This window comes from Esox lucius, chromosome 5 (assembly GCF_011004845.1).
Source record: "Esox lucius isolate fEsoLuc1 chromosome 5, fEsoLuc1.pri, whole genome shotgun sequence".
In the NCBI taxonomy this organism is placed as follows: Eukaryota; Metazoa; Chordata; class Actinopteri; order Esociformes; family Esocidae; genus Esox; species Esox lucius.
In genome coordinates, this window is record NC_047573.1 from 31996829 (window position 1) to 32014180 (window position 17352).

General features: G+C 39.1%; 2 protein-coding genes across 2 annotated transcripts; both read left to right on the forward strand.

Annotated features, from left to right (window-relative positions):
- The first annotated feature begins 10401 nt into the window (after positions 1-10401).
- LOC114839381 lies at positions 10402-12933 on the forward strand. Its single transcript, XM_029120087.2, has 3 exons — positions 10402-10584; positions 10740-11231; positions 12910-12933. Exons 1-3 carry the CDS (start codon positions 10402-10404, stop codon positions 12931-12933), a joined length of 699 nt encoding a protein of 232 aa, XP_028975920.2.
- A 940-nt stretch (positions 12934-13873) lies between these two features.
- Positions 13874-14604, forward strand: LOC114839389 (vicilin-like seed storage protein At2g18540). Its single transcript, XM_029120124.2, has 2 exons — positions 13874-13941; positions 14125-14604. Exons 1-2 carry the CDS (start codon positions 13897-13899, stop codon positions 14515-14517), a joined length of 438 nt encoding a protein of 145 aa, XP_028975957.2. The 5' UTR covers positions 13874-13896; the 3' UTR covers positions 14518-14604.
- Positions 14605-17352: the final 2748 nt, after the last annotated feature.

A 17352-nucleotide genomic window follows, 5' to 3' on the forward strand; every position in this document is an offset into this window, starting at 1 on the left:
GCCCCGGATGAAGCGGAAGAAGATGAATGAATGAATGATGTAAGTACTTAAGGTATAAACTGAATTACTCATTATTGTACCTTGAGTTTAGTGATGTTATACGTCTGTTTTCTGTCAACATCACCATTCATATGAGATTTCTTAATTTCCACCCAAATGTTGAGTTGCTGTGTAGATAAGAAAAGGGCATTTTTATGAACCAGAACAATATTAGATGGGTGGGACAAAAATTCTGAATCTTCAGTTAACGAAGGATATCGGCTAAGTTGAAAGAATAACATATCTTTCTACAGAATATCTGAGGACAATTTTAATGTGTGGACACTAATTTCATATACATTAAACAATGCATTTGGCCTTTATAATGGCTCAGCATAACTGGGTAAGGCCATGGGCTCCAGGAAGGGGGGAGACCCCCTGAACATTTTTATTTATAAAGCTATCAATGGTATTTTACCCAGCTATCTTATTAGCTTGTTAACCAGGAAACATTCCATTTACAATCTCCGCTCCAATAACATTCTGACTCTGAATATCCCACGTGTAACAACTGAATTTGGTAAGACTGCTTATAGTTATGTTGCTCCTTGGTGTTGGAATTTGCTCCAAAAAGTTTTGAAGCTTTCTGTTTTTATCCCACTTGAACATTTTAAACAATTACTTAGCCAATCCAAATCTGAACAATGCGCATGTTTTAAATAACCCCTTTATGTTATTTTTAATAATTTCATATGTTTTGTAAATACATTTTGTTGTTGTGACTGTTTCTGTGATTCTGTGTAATTTGTGTAACTGTTGCCCCAGGGCTCCCTTGTAAAAGAGATTTGATTATCTCAATGGGACATCCCCTGGTAAAATAAAGGATAAATAAAATAAAAAATATTTGAGTGGTCAGAATTTCCTCAAAATGAGCGTATTCATTTTTGGGATAATCAAACATTAAGTGAAAGCTAAATAGATATTTCTCACAATAGCTTTAACATTGAAATGTTTGGTTTTGAAACCGACTGAAGTGAGGATAGGGACCTAAAGTCATGCCCCATTGTTGATGATGGAACGATCTTAATGTCAATAAAACCACAGACGTGGTCAAAATATGCATAAAAGCTGTAATTTACGCTTTGGCTCACCGCCACTATTTTGAATGAAAAGTAATCAAACTTGGATAATTTCCCTAAAATGTAGGAGGTTAATCAAGACAATGTTTGTGTTGACCTGTGAAAATTCTACATTTGGGTGCTGTAAATATGCTAATACAATCACCCTGGTGGTTGCACAAGGTGAACCACTGGAACATGGGATGGAGAATTTTCTCCTAAAAATTACTTCAGCAGTTTATCCCCTAGGGGGCAAAACAATTTAGCCAAGAAACTACAGGCGTTTTATTAATGCATGAATGTTCAAATTTGAGAGGCGTTTGGCTATGTAAGACAAATTTGTCAATAAGTTATCAGTTATACGTTCAACAGATCAGGACATCACAACCCCTTTTCAGATGACATATCACGTTACCGACTGGATACAGACAACTGAGTGTGAGTACCAGCAACATGTTCAAGAAGGATTACTACAACCACACTGGTTTACTACAACCACAGTGGTTCAAATCTTTCTGACCACTCACATGGCAGAACGATGCTTGGGTCAGAAGACTTGGCTTCACACTCCATTTCTAGATAAATCATCGACAGTGAGATGAGAGGAGAATCCACCTGAGTCCTGAAGGACTCCACATACTACAGGTCAGAGTACCACAGGCCAGTTGACTGGACAGGTCACATGGTCCCAACACAATGGATTAGTGTTCATTTGGATTAGTGAACTGTTGGAAACTCACTACTCCACTACACACCTACACTGACTTGTTAGGACAACCTGGCAATTTGCTGGTTCCACATCACACTGACTGCAATAACTGATATTGGAACATTACATCACTGATACAAGACAGAGAAGACAGAAGACAAGAACAACACGACACTTGATTGGAAACTCTTGTGTCAGAGTGGGGTGTGTCAATTGTCTTGCTTACATTCATTTTCATTTGATGAACAACACAACCTCATTGGTCAGATACTCCTTTTTGTTGTTTTGTGTATGAATGTATGCTTGTTATGTTTAGTTTACAACAGAACATATGTTTATCCTTACACAGGAAGTCACATTCAGTCAAAGCGCGACAGTAATTAGCCAATGGGCTTACAGTACTGTGTTGTGTATTATGTCCTGCGATGTCTATAAAGTAGAGGACGACCGCAAGATTCTTTCAGATTGAGTTGGCAGAACGAGTTTGTAACATCAAGTCTGTAACATCATGACAGACTATCAAATGCTGCAATAAATGTTTGTTTTTTTACACAAATACTAGAGTCATTATTGTGTATACATACCAGAACAATGCAAAGTTAGTTTTGCCATGTTTTATTATAATTGTAATACTGCTACTGCACTGTGATTCTACTCTGATGCTTTTTCGATGCCAGGTCTGTGACTATGTTTATCTAAATCAACTTCACTTATGATTTGTCACAATGTTCACCTGTGTTATAATGTCACTTACACTTATTTGCAAATCTTGTAAACATTTTATTAAAATGTTTATGGAATTCATTGATTTTATCCTTCTCTTCACACAAACCTTTTCAAAAATGGATATGTTGAATAATACAAAAATATATAGAGATATACACAACAGTTCAAAAGTTTGGGGTCACTTTTGTCCATTATAATAACATCAAAATGATCAGAAATACAGTGTAGACATGTTTGTTTTAGCTGGAAACAGCTGATTCTCAGTGGAATATCTACGTAGGTGTAGAGAGGCCCATTATTAGCAACCATCAAATTTGTGTCCCAATGGCACATTGTGTCTCATAATCCAGGTTTACCATTTTAAAAGACTAACTGATCATTAGAAAACCATTTTGTGGTTGTTAGCACAGCTGAAAACATTTGTGTTAATTCAATAAGCAAATTGGCCTTCTTGAGACAAGTTCAGCATCATCAGCATCAGTGTTTGTGGGTTAGTTTACAGGCTCAAAATGAATCATGATGAGGAGTGGCAGAGGATGAGGGAGGAGTGGCAGAAGAAGGAGACACCATTTATCAAATGGAATACTGAATATAGTTGGTTGTGCACAAAAAATACACAATGATAAGAATATGTACGTTACTACAATGTACATATATTCTATGTACAACCCTTCTTTGAAATGCAGGCATGTTAGCCACTGGTCTGTCTCCAGACAATGTTGTAAACAGAAACATTATCAGAACAGATTGCAACAAATCTAGCTGCTAGGGTTTAGCATCTCAAGGCTGATTTAAGCTAATCAGGCATATGACCAACAATGGAGAAAGGAGAGACTTGTGAAGAGACTTGTGTGTTAAAAAAAATGCATCAAAGAGTTTTGTCATGTAGAGATGCAGTTACCTTCAGACTGGTGAGCAGATAAACCCAGTAATGATGATCACAGAAAAGAACCTGTTGGCAAAAGAAGAATACAGAACCTCGTTATAATTCTACAAATAATTAATGTGATATTCTTCAGTATACATTCAATACATCAAAAATACATGGAGTTACTCAGTAGAGGGTACCACCTACCATCAGCACAGGGTGTCCAAGAGGTCCGGAAACAGGGTCCTGATGATTCTATGGCAATTTGTGCAAATAAAATACAGAATTACAAATGTAATGTACACAATGTAAAATTCTGTATTTCTGACCCCACTTACTTTGGAATGCAGGCAGGTTGGCCAATGATAGCTTTCCAGAAACTGTTGTAAACAGAGAAATCATCCAAACAAATGTATATCATACAACTGGGATGCCCTATATTGTACACTATAACAACTGTGCTCTTCACAGTGACACATACTCAGGAATGAGAATAACATTAATTTCTGTTACATTAATCATTTTTGCATGAACAAATCAGGGCCTAGAAAAAACATCTTAAACACACCTTTCTTGGGTTTTTCAGAATCAACCCTTTTTGTGTTAAGCAGTGTTCAGCGCTAGTCATAACAGTTTGTAAACACATTAGAAAACTAACTGAAATGTTCAAATATTCAGTAAATGGATGCACCCTTGGTATTCAAAATCCCCCTAGAGTACACCTCACCTCTCAATGCCTGGAACATCATGTGAGATCACTGCCTTCCGCAATCTCTCCTGGGTTTTATATGGAAACATCTATCATTTGTGCACCATGTCTTTGAGACGACAGCTGAACGGTCATCCAAATTTTGGAATTTAACCACTGCAAATATGGTACTATAAAAAATAATAATTATCCAGCACTTATCATTCACTATTACTTAGTGTAAAAACATCAGCTAACTCATCCCTATCGGACTCATGCAGTGGAAGCTCTGTAATTTGGCCAACATCCATGTTGCCATCAAGTCTCTCCTCACAATTATGAAACGTTGATGCATAAGTTACATAAAAATGTGCTGTGCTTTGACAGGAAACCACGCTCCGCCGTCCGAAATAATAATTAGCAAATGTAATCATGATCATAACTAAACTTAACAAATTGACATGATCATAACTACCGGTTCTAGTATTACAGTTTACTGCAGTTCTGCGTGTGTTTTTTTCAGGTTTTGTTGCCGTGCCCAGAACCCATTGGTCGACTGCTGTGGCTAGGTACAATCAATGTCAAACACTGTATTGTCTCTCTATTTCATTATATTCAAATGTTTTAGAAAGTGGAAAACTAGAATGTAGTATGCGTGTCGCGTAGGCTAAATCACTGTCGATTGCGGTAGTTTTAATGTCAAAACGTCATTTTGCGCTGGAACTGTAATAGTGGAAATAAATATAATTTTTCAAAAAAGTTGCCTAGAGTGGAAACAACGTTTTTTTGTGAAAACGGGCCAGTTTGCAAATGCTAATCAATCAACCATCACTAACGTTATCTATCATAGCTAAGTCACCTGGAAAGTTAATTAGCCCTACGCCCGTGAGCCAAATTGTGCTCACGGGCGTATTCAACTAACGTAAATGTCTTTATTTTGTTGGATTTGTCAGAAAGCCCACGTGAAGTCCGAGTAAAAAGCTTCATGTGTAATTTATGTAGACAAGACCAGTGGCTTTCATTGATACAGCTACTTTATTATTTTAGGAGTTACCAGTCAGTGCGGATAGATTCCTGTTTTTTCATGCTTTCTGTCAGAAAATATAATACAACAAAAAGTTTAGTTTTTAACTCTGAAAACTCTAAAATTAAGGTGGGTTTGTATATTGATTTTCTAACAAATAGTCCATATTAATACAAGTTTGAAAACTTTGTAAGAACACTTCTTTAATCCAATAAATGAAGTATTGCTTTTCCTGGACATCGTTGCCATGGTAACTAGGGTCACAGGTCGTGTCGTCACAATGGCGTGTAGAATATAGTCTGAATCTTGGACAAGAATTCGCCAGTCTAGTTAGCAAGTGAGTGACGTAGCAGTTAAATTTCCTTTGCTATATATCAAAATAGTGTTAAACAATTATTCCAGTATTCAGAATTATCTGCCGCTTGAATACTTTCTTCACGGGTAAGAATATATATTTTCCTTATTTATTTATTTTATTTTTATTGACTATATTGATAGTTATTGTATCAATGTCATTCACGAACGGCCAATAAGCTGTTAAAACGGCCAGTGGCAAAAGCCATACAGTTCATATTGATGCTATTTCTAGTAGAGGTAAGACTAATAAGAAACGTTAGTCAGTTTAATACAATGCTTAATGGTGTCTAGCGAAGTATTCTGACTTTGCTTGATGTTAATGCGTGACAAAATGATCTAACGTCACTTTCAATTGCTAGCCGCCTGAACTAGGCTTGCCTGGTTCCTTTTCTGGTTATTATAGCGATGCTATAATGTACAAACATAAAAAAGCGTAAAGGTGGCCGAGGGTGTAGGTGTATCTGCTGTTTTTATGTTTTGCCGGACTGCGTAAGCGGAGTCGGCCTAGCAATGTCTCTTACTGACAGGCTGACTGACTCACTCAGTATGCCTTGTTAAAAAGCGCAATGGTTAGAGACGCGAAAGAGCAGGTCACTTCGCCATCACTGATAAACATGTTTATGCCTCTGTTCTGTGCTCACATTTTCTATATCACAATTAAAGCCATCATGGTAATTGATAAGGCAATATAGTTAATCTAGTCTTTGAAAAAAAAAAACAGACAAGAATAAAATTGGAACGGTCATTAAACATAAAATGTACAGACTAGATTGTTAACTATATTACCTTGTATATTTCAATGATGGCTTTTATTTTGATAAAGATAATCTGAGTTAGCGCTGCTAGCATAATGTCGTGCTGCTAGAAGAACGGTAATGAAGCCACGAATGGCCATCACTATCGTCACCAATATTGATAGATACTGTATCAATGGCATTCACAAATGTCTAATTAGCTGTTAAAACAGCCAGTGGCAAAATAAGATTTGTTCAGCATAGACAAACCTTGCTGGCTTCAACCTTCAATAGCTACGTTATATAGAAGCCTAAAATGAAACTGTTTAGTGTTATATTGCGACTATTTCTGGTGGATTTTCAAATGATGTCTTATGATTTGTTTAGGATAGACAAATATTTTGACTGCACGAATCTCTCGTCTTTTCACTTGACAAAAAGGTCTGTTATCGTCACCCATATTGATACAGTACGTACAGTGGGGAGAACAAGTATTTGATACACTGCCGATTTTGTAGGTTTTCCTACTTACAAAGCATGTAGAGGTCTGTAATTTTTATCATAGGTACACTTCAACTGTGGGGAGGAGTGACCTATCAAATACTTATGCCATGCAATAAAATGCTAATTAATTACTTAAAAATCATACAATGTGATTTTCTGGATTTTTGTTTTAGATTCCATCACTCACAGTTGAAGGGTACCTATGATAAAAATAACAGACTTCTACATGCTTTGTAATTGGGAAAACCTGCAAAATCAGCAGTGTATCAAATACTTGTTCTCCCCACTGTAGTTATTTTATCAATGTCAGTCACAAATGGCTAAAACAGCCAGTAGAAAAAGCCACAAAGTTCATAAATGCTCTTTGTGGTGGAGGAAAACTTAAGAAACATTACTTCGTTCAACACAGTGGTTAATGGTGTCTGACAAAATATTGTCGTACAAAGGTGTTTCCTTTGGTGATGGCTTTTGTGGGGCAATGTTAGTGACGCTTCTTGGGTGACCGTTTATGTGCCGACAAAAGCTGGTTCGAGCCCATCGTGGGACAGTCGGAGCGAAATAGTTGCACTCGCCATCTACAAAGTTGTTAAAATCTGGGTAGCGCCCTTAACAAAACAGTCATTCATTTTAATCGTTGATAGCGAGGAACAAATTAAACCCCTATTTAGAAGTTAACTTTCCTGTCAGTTTGTTGCAAGGAGAGTGCCAAGTTTGGTTTTTTTTCCTGTATAATGATAGTTGAAGTTTTGAGTTTTTCGGAGGAGGTTTTTTATTCTTCCTGTTTTCCAGAATTTTTAGCCAACATAGTCACTCAAATATAAATCAGTTGTTGAATAATAATATTATTATACATTATAAAGGCTATATCTATCCTATTTTGAGTAGCCGGTAGCAGTAGCATTGCTTGGATCACAATACATTTGGGGCTTAGCCCCCCCACGCCCCTCGGGACAGAAAGTACAGGGTTATGAATATATATGAGGTAAATTACGATGTACATGCGAACAGCCTACAAGTCTACATTGTCATAATGCGCGATCAGATTTGCATATGAATAGATTAGGGGCTATTTTCTGTTTTGTCAATTTGAGATCCGGGGCTATTCATAAAAGATGCCGGGCTATAGCCCGTAGAAAATAATTAAATGAACAAATACAGTCTTATGAAAATTATAACCATATGTTATGAGTATATTATAGATTGACCACAATAATCCCTTTTGCCGACAGCAGTCAGTGGTAGTACAATTTGCTCCTATCACAGTGGTGGCTAGTACATATTACCGTTATTTCTGCGCTGCGGTAGGTGGCACGTGATCTGTATTGATTTGTATGCTCTAAATTATTTTACTCGTGTGTTGCCATGTTGAGATTTTTAATAACAGTGCGCAGGCAAAAAAGAGCATGGGAGGGGGTTTGAGAAGTCTGCTAGATTTTAACTGTGATTCAGGGGTATACTTTCATTGAAATCTGGCAACCTTGCAAGCAGGTGTCACATGCGTACATCAGAGGTGGGGTACTCGAGTCACATGACTTGACAATTTTCAGGACTTGTGACTTGCTTGATTAAAGTATGAAAATGACTTGACTTGACTTTGACTTGAGAACAAGTTGCTTGAGACTTGACTTGAATTGAAGTGGAAGACTCGACAATGACTTGAACTTATATTGAACAAACAGCAATAAAATAATTTTATATGTTGTGACATCAGCACCACTAATCAGCGTATATATGCCTTTAACGCTGCACAATTCAAACCGCGCCAAACATGGCAGACAGTAACGTTAGTCGAGCTCCACAAATAGTATCGTTTGGATACAAGGACTTGAACTGGACCGTGTGAATAAAAAAAGATTTGCCAGATGCAAAATATGCAACAACGTCAAATTTCATTCGTCATTTTAAGAACCACAAGGAAAGGTAAGAAAGTAATCTCTTTATATTCAGTTTCACTAAGATCTATAACGATTAAGTTACTAATGTAATGAATTAATCTTTTGTTTGTCATAATTTGGCCTTGGTTGCATATTATGTTTTGTTTTTTTTCTTGTTAGAAATGTGACCATTATCATTACTGAATACGTCTGGTAAATAGATGTAAGGGAATTTGACTATAACAGTTGCATAGCCTGAATTTTAATGTTGATGGGCATCTTAAAATGAGCGGGCATGTATATTATTACACTTAGGCTATAATGTCTGTATTAAATGTGCGCATTTTCAAGTGTTTGTGGACTGCGTGTGGAAACTTAAAAGCATTGTGCTTACACCATAACAGTTAACTTTACTGCATGAAAGGCTAACATGGAGGCGCCGATGTGATTACTAGCACCTAAACATTTCGAAGAGTTTTATTTTTTTACTCATACAGACAAGAATAATTACAGCGTAATTACATATTAGGCTGTTTTTCAGTCATAATAATTAGTTTATAAGGTTGTTATTATTAGCCCTTATTACATGGATTAGCTGAATTCCAGTGCAGAATGCGTGTTATTTCTTCAGACCGTTGCCATGAAAAAAAGCGCGTTGCTATGGACGCAGCAGGATTCTAACCAAAGACGGAACGGACTATTTTCTTTAGAGGAAGCAATACAATCGTTTTTAAATCAATACATTCCTTTTGAAATCAATATTTTGTGTCAAATTATTGATTTATTTGGTAGGTATGTAATAAGCGGGATAAGGTATAGCGAGGCGGTTGTTATAGCGAATACAACCCCTTCAGGCTGATTCAAGATCCCTCCGCTTCGTCCCCCAAAAAAATTGTACCGCGGAGGAGAAAAATATTTGATTTTGAAATCAAGCTTCGCACCGTGCGCACGTCAAAAACAGAGGACAGTGTGTGTGTGTTTGTTCATCTCTTTAGTACTGTGACTCGACTTGACTTGCTTAGGGTGAACCCTTGACTTGACTTGCTTGATTTATCTGAACTGTGACTTAGACTTGATGGTTAAGACTTGAGACTTGCTTGGACTTGACCATGTGTGACTTGTCCCCATCTCTGGCGTACATTGTGTACGAAGCCTCCAGTAATGTGTGATATAATTGTCTGGAATTGCAGTGTTTCAACTGAATTCAAAAAATTCTAACTCTAAAATATTGAAAAAATATAAATATTGGGGAAAAAAATATCCCCTGCTGATTTTGTATGTTTGCCCACTAACAAAGAATTGATCAGTCTATAATTGTAATGGTAGGTTTATTAGTCAGTGGGCAAATGTACAAAATCAGCAGGGGATCAAATATTTTTTTCCCTCACTGTATGTATATATATATATATAAACACTGTACCTTTTTCAGTACAGAAGGGTTCAAATTAAGAGACCACTGCAAATGGAGAACTTTTTGGAAAGGAAAGAAAAAGGTGAAGTGGTCTCTTAATTTTTTCCGGAGCTGTGTATACACACATATACACATATATATATATATACACACACACATACACATACACACACACACACACATATACATATACATATACATATATATATATATATATATATATATATATATATACACACATACACACACACACACACATACATATACATATATATATATAAATAAATATATATATATACACACATACACACATATATATATATATATATATATATATATACACATATACATATACATTGTTGTAATTCCATTCTCTACTGTCTGGTTCTCTCCACAAGAATAAGAAATAATGTCCGTTACTGAAAAGAAGAAGTCGTGGCAGGACTTTGTTGACTCCAGTCTTCAGGAGAAGATTAGTGAGGAGAGGATATGGATGGAGAAGATGTTCAGTAGCCTGAAGACCGAGGTGGAAAGCTGGATCATTGAGATGCAGCAGGAGTGGAGGCTGAGGGAGAGGACTCACAGAGACCAGGTCATTCATCTTTTTCATTGTCATGTTATTTCCACTCTTCCAGAAATGGCAGTGTCTTCTTATCAAGGTGCCACAATGGAGCCTTAGATGTATTTATGAAGTTACATGTATTTCTGTAATGCTTTCTAATAAATGAGTATTGTTTTTTTACGAAGGTCTACAAGCTGCTGCTTATGGACCTTCCTCAGAGGAAGAGAGCCATTGACCGCCTCAGAGAGATGGACCTCCTCAACAGTCGGCTGGATAGAGCGGAGGACAGAGAGGAGAGATGGAAGTCCCTGAGAGATGCCTGCCTGGTAAACAAGCTGAGGGAGGAGAAGAAAAATGAGAATGAGAAAATGATGAGCTTGAAGGCAGAGCTGGAGCAACAGAAAACAGATGTGGACAGAAGGGAGAGAAAGGTGCAGCAAATGGAGAGGGACATCCTGACCAAGACAAATGAAGTCAATTACAAAGTCATCTCTGTGAACAGAAAGGTGATTGCTCTAAGGTCTATGGCTGAGAACATCAAAAAGGAGCAAAAAACCCTGTTGAGAGTCCAGGGCAGGCATGAACACCTGGGACCAGGTGAAGAACTCCTGAGCAGTCCACAGAACCAGGGTGTGAAAATGCACACTTTGAGGAAACAGGAACCCTGTAAGGATAGGGTGAGTGTTAGGTTTAGAATTAGGTTTAGGGTAAGACTTAAGGTTAGTAGCAAGCACGTTTATTCATATAGCATAAATCATACATAGAAGCAATCCAATGTGCTTTACAAAGAAAAAAAAAGAAAAAAATACAATAGAATAAAAACAATAAAACAAGAGAGACTCTAACCGCCCAAGGTAGACTCTAACCACCTTAATAATATAACAAGGGGGCAACATAATAATAAAACACAGAATAAGGTTTGCAAGGCGAAGCTCTCGATTTACCGGTCAATCTACGTTCCTACTCTCACCTATGGTCATGAGCTTTGGGTCATGACCGAAAGGACAAGATCCCGGATACAGGCGGCCGAAATGAGCTTTCTCCACAGGGTGGCTGGGCGATCCCTTAGAGATAGGGTGAGAAGCTCGGTCACCCGGGAGGAGCTCAGAGTAGAGCCACTGCTCCTCCACATCGAGAGGGGTCAGCTGAGGTGGCTTGGTGGCATCTGTTTCGGATGCCTCCGGAACGCCTTCCTGGGAAGGTGTTCCGGTCCCGTCCCACCGGGAGGAGACCCCGGGGAAGACCTAGGACACGCTGGAGGGACTATGTCTCCCGGCTGGCCTGGGAACGCCTCGGTGTCCCCCCGGAAGAGCTGGAGGAAGTGTCTGGGGAGAGGGAAGTCTGGGCATCCCTGCTTAGACTGCTGCCCCCGCGACCCGGCCCCGGATAAGCGGAAGAAAATGATGATGAAAATAAGGTTCTGTAGTAGATTCCATTAGGAATCTATAAAAGCTGTAGGGCTAACAATGTGATTAAGTTTAAGCTCTCAGTCATTGGCATGTGAAGAGAAGTTGTTTTAAACTGGATTTGAAATGTGATACGTTTGGGGCACGTCTAAGATCTTCTAGTAGTTTATTGTATTTGTATGAAGCATAACTGTGCTAAATGCAGCTTCGCCATGTTTTATTTTGGACTCTGGGCTCTACTAGCTGACTTGAGTTCATGGATCTAAGAGCCCTGCTCGGTTTATAATCTTCAGACACATTAACTATTTGCTGCAGATCCATTGTTATGGAGTTAAAAATAGTTTTTAAAGAGTCAGATGGCAGTGTGTCGAGATCATGTGGAAGCTTTTAGTTGTCTAACTGTTCTTCTAGGGATTTATGATCAAATGTATTAAATTGCAACTTAACCAAGTTATGACTTTGTTATTGTAGTGACAGCACCATGTCATTGCTTGACTGTATTTCTGATGGTCAGTCTAATATTTTAGATTTTCCACTAAAGAAACTCTTGTTGATCATTCCCGATAAATGTTGCTATCTGGCCCTGCGTAACTCATAGTTGAAGCTACAAAAGCTTTGTTTAAAGATGTCACAGTGGATTTGAAGTTTATTTTTTCTCCACTTATGTTCCGCTTTCCTACATTCTCTTTTCAGGGCGTATACCTTCATGTTGTTTGTCCACTGTGCTTTTGGTTTTCTTTACCTTTACCGGTGCAACACGATCCATGATATTCAATATAATATTAAAATTATCCAGGAGTACATTAACTGACTCTGCACTAATTGTTGGTGAGATAGATATGGCCTCCATAAACTGATCATTGGTACTGTCATTAATGTACCTTTTCTAAACAGTAATAGAGTTTTCTTGAACATCCGGGTTGATTTTCACCTTCTCCCCATCTGGGAGGGTGAGTATGGTGGAGGTGGGTGAGGGTGGTGGAGGGGGGTGAGGGTGAGTGTGGTGGAGGGGGGTGAGGATGAGGGTGGTGGAGGGGGGTGAGGGTGAGTGTGGTGGAGGGGGTGAGGGTGAGTGTGGTGGAGGGGGGTGAGGATGAGTGTGGTGGAGGGGGGGAGGATGAGTGTGGTGGAGGGGGTGAGTGTGATGGAGGGGGGTGAGTGTGGTGGAGGGGGGTGAGGGTGAGTGTGGTGGAGGGGGGTGAGGTTGAGTGTGGTGGAGGGGGGTGAGGTTGAGTGTGGTGGAGGGGGTGAGGGTTGAGTGTGGTGGAGGGGGTGAGTGTGGTGGAGGGGGTGAGTGTGGTGGAGGGGGTGAGGGTTGAGTGTGGTGGAGGGGGTGAGTGTGGTGGAGGGGGGTGAGGGTGAGTGTGGTGGAGGGGGTGAGTGTGAGTGTGGTGGAGGGGGGTGAGGGTGAGTGTGGTGGAGGGGGGTGAGGGTGAGTGTGGTGGAGGGGGGTGAGGTTGAGTGTGGTGGAGGGGGGTGAGGTTGAGTGTGGTGGAGGGGGTGAGGGTTGAGTGTGGTGGAGAGGGGTGAGGTTGAGTGTGGTGGAGGGGGTGAGTGTGAGTGTGGTGGAGGGGGTGAGGGTGAGTGTGGTGGAGGGGGGTGAGGGTGAGTGTGGTGGAGGGGGGTGAGGGGGTGTACATAGTTTTCATTTCACTGATCTACAGATAGATGTTTGGGACTCTTCCAGTGAAGTGTTACCAAATAAAATGGGTTGGCATTTGCATTGATTGTCGATTGTACAGTTTGTTAATAAAATCAAATTGTCCAATTTCTTTGTCTGTTTCAGAGCCCGGCAAAGAAACAGGGAGCAAATGTAAAAATCCTGAGAGTGCGAGAGTTTCAGGGAAGTCCAAAAAAACAGGAATCTCGGACGCAAGATTTCCAGACCAGGACAAAGAACTTGACAACTCAACAGAGCACCAAAAATCAGGATGCAATGAAAAGTGTCAAGCAGACCAGAGCCAGAGAGGATCCTCTTGTGGTAAGGATACATTTTGACAGGACCATTCTATTTGAATGTTTATTTGTTTATTTATTTGTGTTGTAGAGCACAAAGTAATGTAAGACTTTTTCAGGCTAGTCTGGACTAAGGAGAATCTCAAGTGTCAATAAACAAACATTAGTTACATTGTTTCCTCTCTGTTTCTCTACCCCTCTTTACCAGAGAGCACATGAAGTGCCAGAGGCTGCGCAGAGTGAGAGAGAGGAAAAGCCAAGAGAGCAGTCCTTCACAGAGCAAATGGTGAAAAAGAAAGCAGACTTCCTAAAGAAAATAGATGAGACGATGAATGAGAGAAGGCAGACGAAGAGGGAGAATGAGCAGAGGAAGTGGGAGGAGTTACAGAAGAGGCAGGAGATGTGGCAGAGGAAGAGGGAGAGTGAACAGAAGAAGTGGGAGGAGTGGGAGAGAAAGGAGAGGGAATGGAAGGAAGAGCGAATGACTGAGGAGCAGAAGAAGAGACGGGCAGATAAAGAGGAAGCGGAGAGGGTTAAGGCACTGCTTCCCAAGAAAAAGAACAAATTCAAGTCATTTGTTTTTCATTTATTCTTTGTGTAATTCAAAACCAAGTTCAGCAAACTCGAATCTGGCTTGTAGCAGTGGAAAAATGATAACACACAATTTCCCTTTGGCCTCAGTTCAACATCTAGCATTTATAAAATGGAATAAAGTGGATGCATTTTTATTCCAAAGAAAATGTGAATGTGTGCTTTCTGCAAATCGATATTATTATTGACTCTTTTACTGACAGGAAAGAAAGAGAACCCTGGTGGTAGCACCCCAACGATGCCTGGAGATTTGACATGGTTCTGTCTGGGATATAATGAGTGATAGTTGGACACGTTTGTTGGTAACTCGTAGAAAAGCTATTATTCATGAGAGGTGGTGGTAAACAACGTATTTATCATGGCTGGATTGACCTAAGGTACTTGGTAAATGCCTTGTACCTATGAAAGTTGTTTACCATGTTGAACATTATGGCCCAGTGAGAGAATGGACTGACCAGAACCAGTTTTAAAGTTTATAAAAAAGCCAGTGAATTAGGATACATTGAAAAACTTTAACTTAAAACCTAAACAGTGAGGATGTGTGTTCTACATATTCATATTATGGTTAATGAGTCTTTAACTGACAGGAAAGAAAGAGACATGAGTAGCAGTATAGAGGGCCATAGCTGTTATACACCATGGAGATGAAAAGGTCAAAAAATTTACAGTTAACCTTGTGTGTGTGATCTAAATTGCATTTCATGTTATTTTTTAAATTTATTTTTACAGTGGGTCAATAATTGTTCAATATATTTAACAGTATTACTACCGGTACTAGTTTGCTAATATAATTGAAATAAAAAATTTGATGCATAACTAGTAAGCAGCGTGGTGTTTTTGGGAAGCTGTGGATGAAATGTATTGTGATGTCATAATCACATTCTGGAACTCACGCTGGGGGGGCGTTAGGTGATATTTTAAAAGGCTAGGTCTGCACACCATCCATTTCTCTTTAAAGCACGGGTCTGATCTGGAACATTGGGGCCTGTGAGGAAAAGGATTGGTTCCAGGGTGGTCCATGGACTGAAGAGTCACGTCGGGCCGCGATCAAGCCACTGTTACCCTTCCCTTCTCTTCAGTCCTTCTGTTTTCTCCGGCATGGTCTGAGAACCGTGGGATCGGGACAAGCCACCGACAAGCCACTGTTACTTGTCCTTCTTCCCCGATTCACCAGCCTAGTCCACCAGACCGGCAGAGCAAACAGGAGCTGCGGTCAAGCCACTGTTACTCCTGCCGTCTCCCAGTCCATAACATTAAGAGGGGATAGTAAGAAGAATTATACAGATATACAGCTCTGGAAATAATTAAGAGACCACTGAACCTTTGCCTTTCCTTTCCAAAAACTTTGAACAGAGGTGTTCAATTTACAGTGGTCTCTTAATTTTAACCCTTCTGTTCCTCACTTAAAACCTTCCTTTTTGACTTTTTTGGAAAGGAAAGATAAAGGTGCACAGAGTAAATAGGCAGAGAGTTAGAGGACACAAAACCATCTTGAACCACAATCAAACAACGCCTACTAGTGGTGGCAGTGCATAAATTAAGAGAAACCAGAGATGTAAGAACAGTTATAAGTATAGCTGCAAGCAGCGATTAAGGGGACCAAGTAATGACAACAGTTAACTTTGAAGACCCTTGGAATGTATATGTTACTCTAACTAAGCAATTGTCTTTACATTTGCAACTTCAATTAAAGCTGCAAGCAGCATTTAGTGGGTTTCAGCATTTAGTTAGCATGAAAATTATGCAATATGGTATGTAGGGAAAAAACTGCACACATGTATAAGCATTAAGCCAATCTCGGATGTTTTTTCCTGACCAATTGAGACCCCATGTAGTTTTTTACATACTGGTCTGGTTTATACAACCCTTGAAGATACCAAATGTCAAACTACATCAAGATTGGTCATTTGCTGCCATATGAGTAGTGTTTTTCAAAATAACTAAGATGGCTGAAAATCCATGATGGTGATTTTTTTTGGGTGTCAGTGGCAGAAATTTCATAGTGAGGAGATACACATAGACATCATATATAAAGGCTAGATACCTTGTCCGCGCTAAAGGCTAATGGAGGTCGACGTCCGCACATGGCGGCCATCTTGCCACAGGCCGCTCGCTCACTTGTAACATTGTGTTTTATGGTGCATGTACTTTTAAATAACCATAACTTGCAAATTTTTCTACCGATTTTCAAACGGTTTGGTTTGTTATAAACAGAGATAAAGTTATGACACTGCATACATATGAACCATTAAAACCATGGACTTCCATATGAAAATATAAATAACAGAACCAGATAGGTGTAATGAATATACAAACAAGGTATGTATGTTAAATCAATAAATAGGCTACAGAATGGCAACAAAACATACACTTTTGTACTATTATAATAAAATTACTATTATAAAATAATTTTAATTACTACATGTTTTGTTCTTTATGCCGGATAACAAGCATCTCTGAACTGACCACATTTCAGCCCTCTAGGTCACTTGATATGACTTTAGAAACAACTGAGCCCTAGCACCAGGTCTTGTGAAGCTGTGTGCAAAAGCAGATCAATATAGAATGAAATTGAGTACTTTAGACCATTATTTGCCAAGGTATGGTCATGCGTATTGTAAAATGCCCTATGGAAACTCCCCATAGGACTTTGTCAGACAAAATGCTGACAATAAAATGCTTACTGTGGGGCAACCTCTTCGTGTAGAAGCATAATGAAATCAAATCAAATGAAAGGTAACACTGATGTTACTTGTAGACTATTTGGATTTTATGTCAGGGGTACTGATATAGAATGACTACAAAAAATATGGACTAATTACACAAGTCTCTATTTTTAAACTAT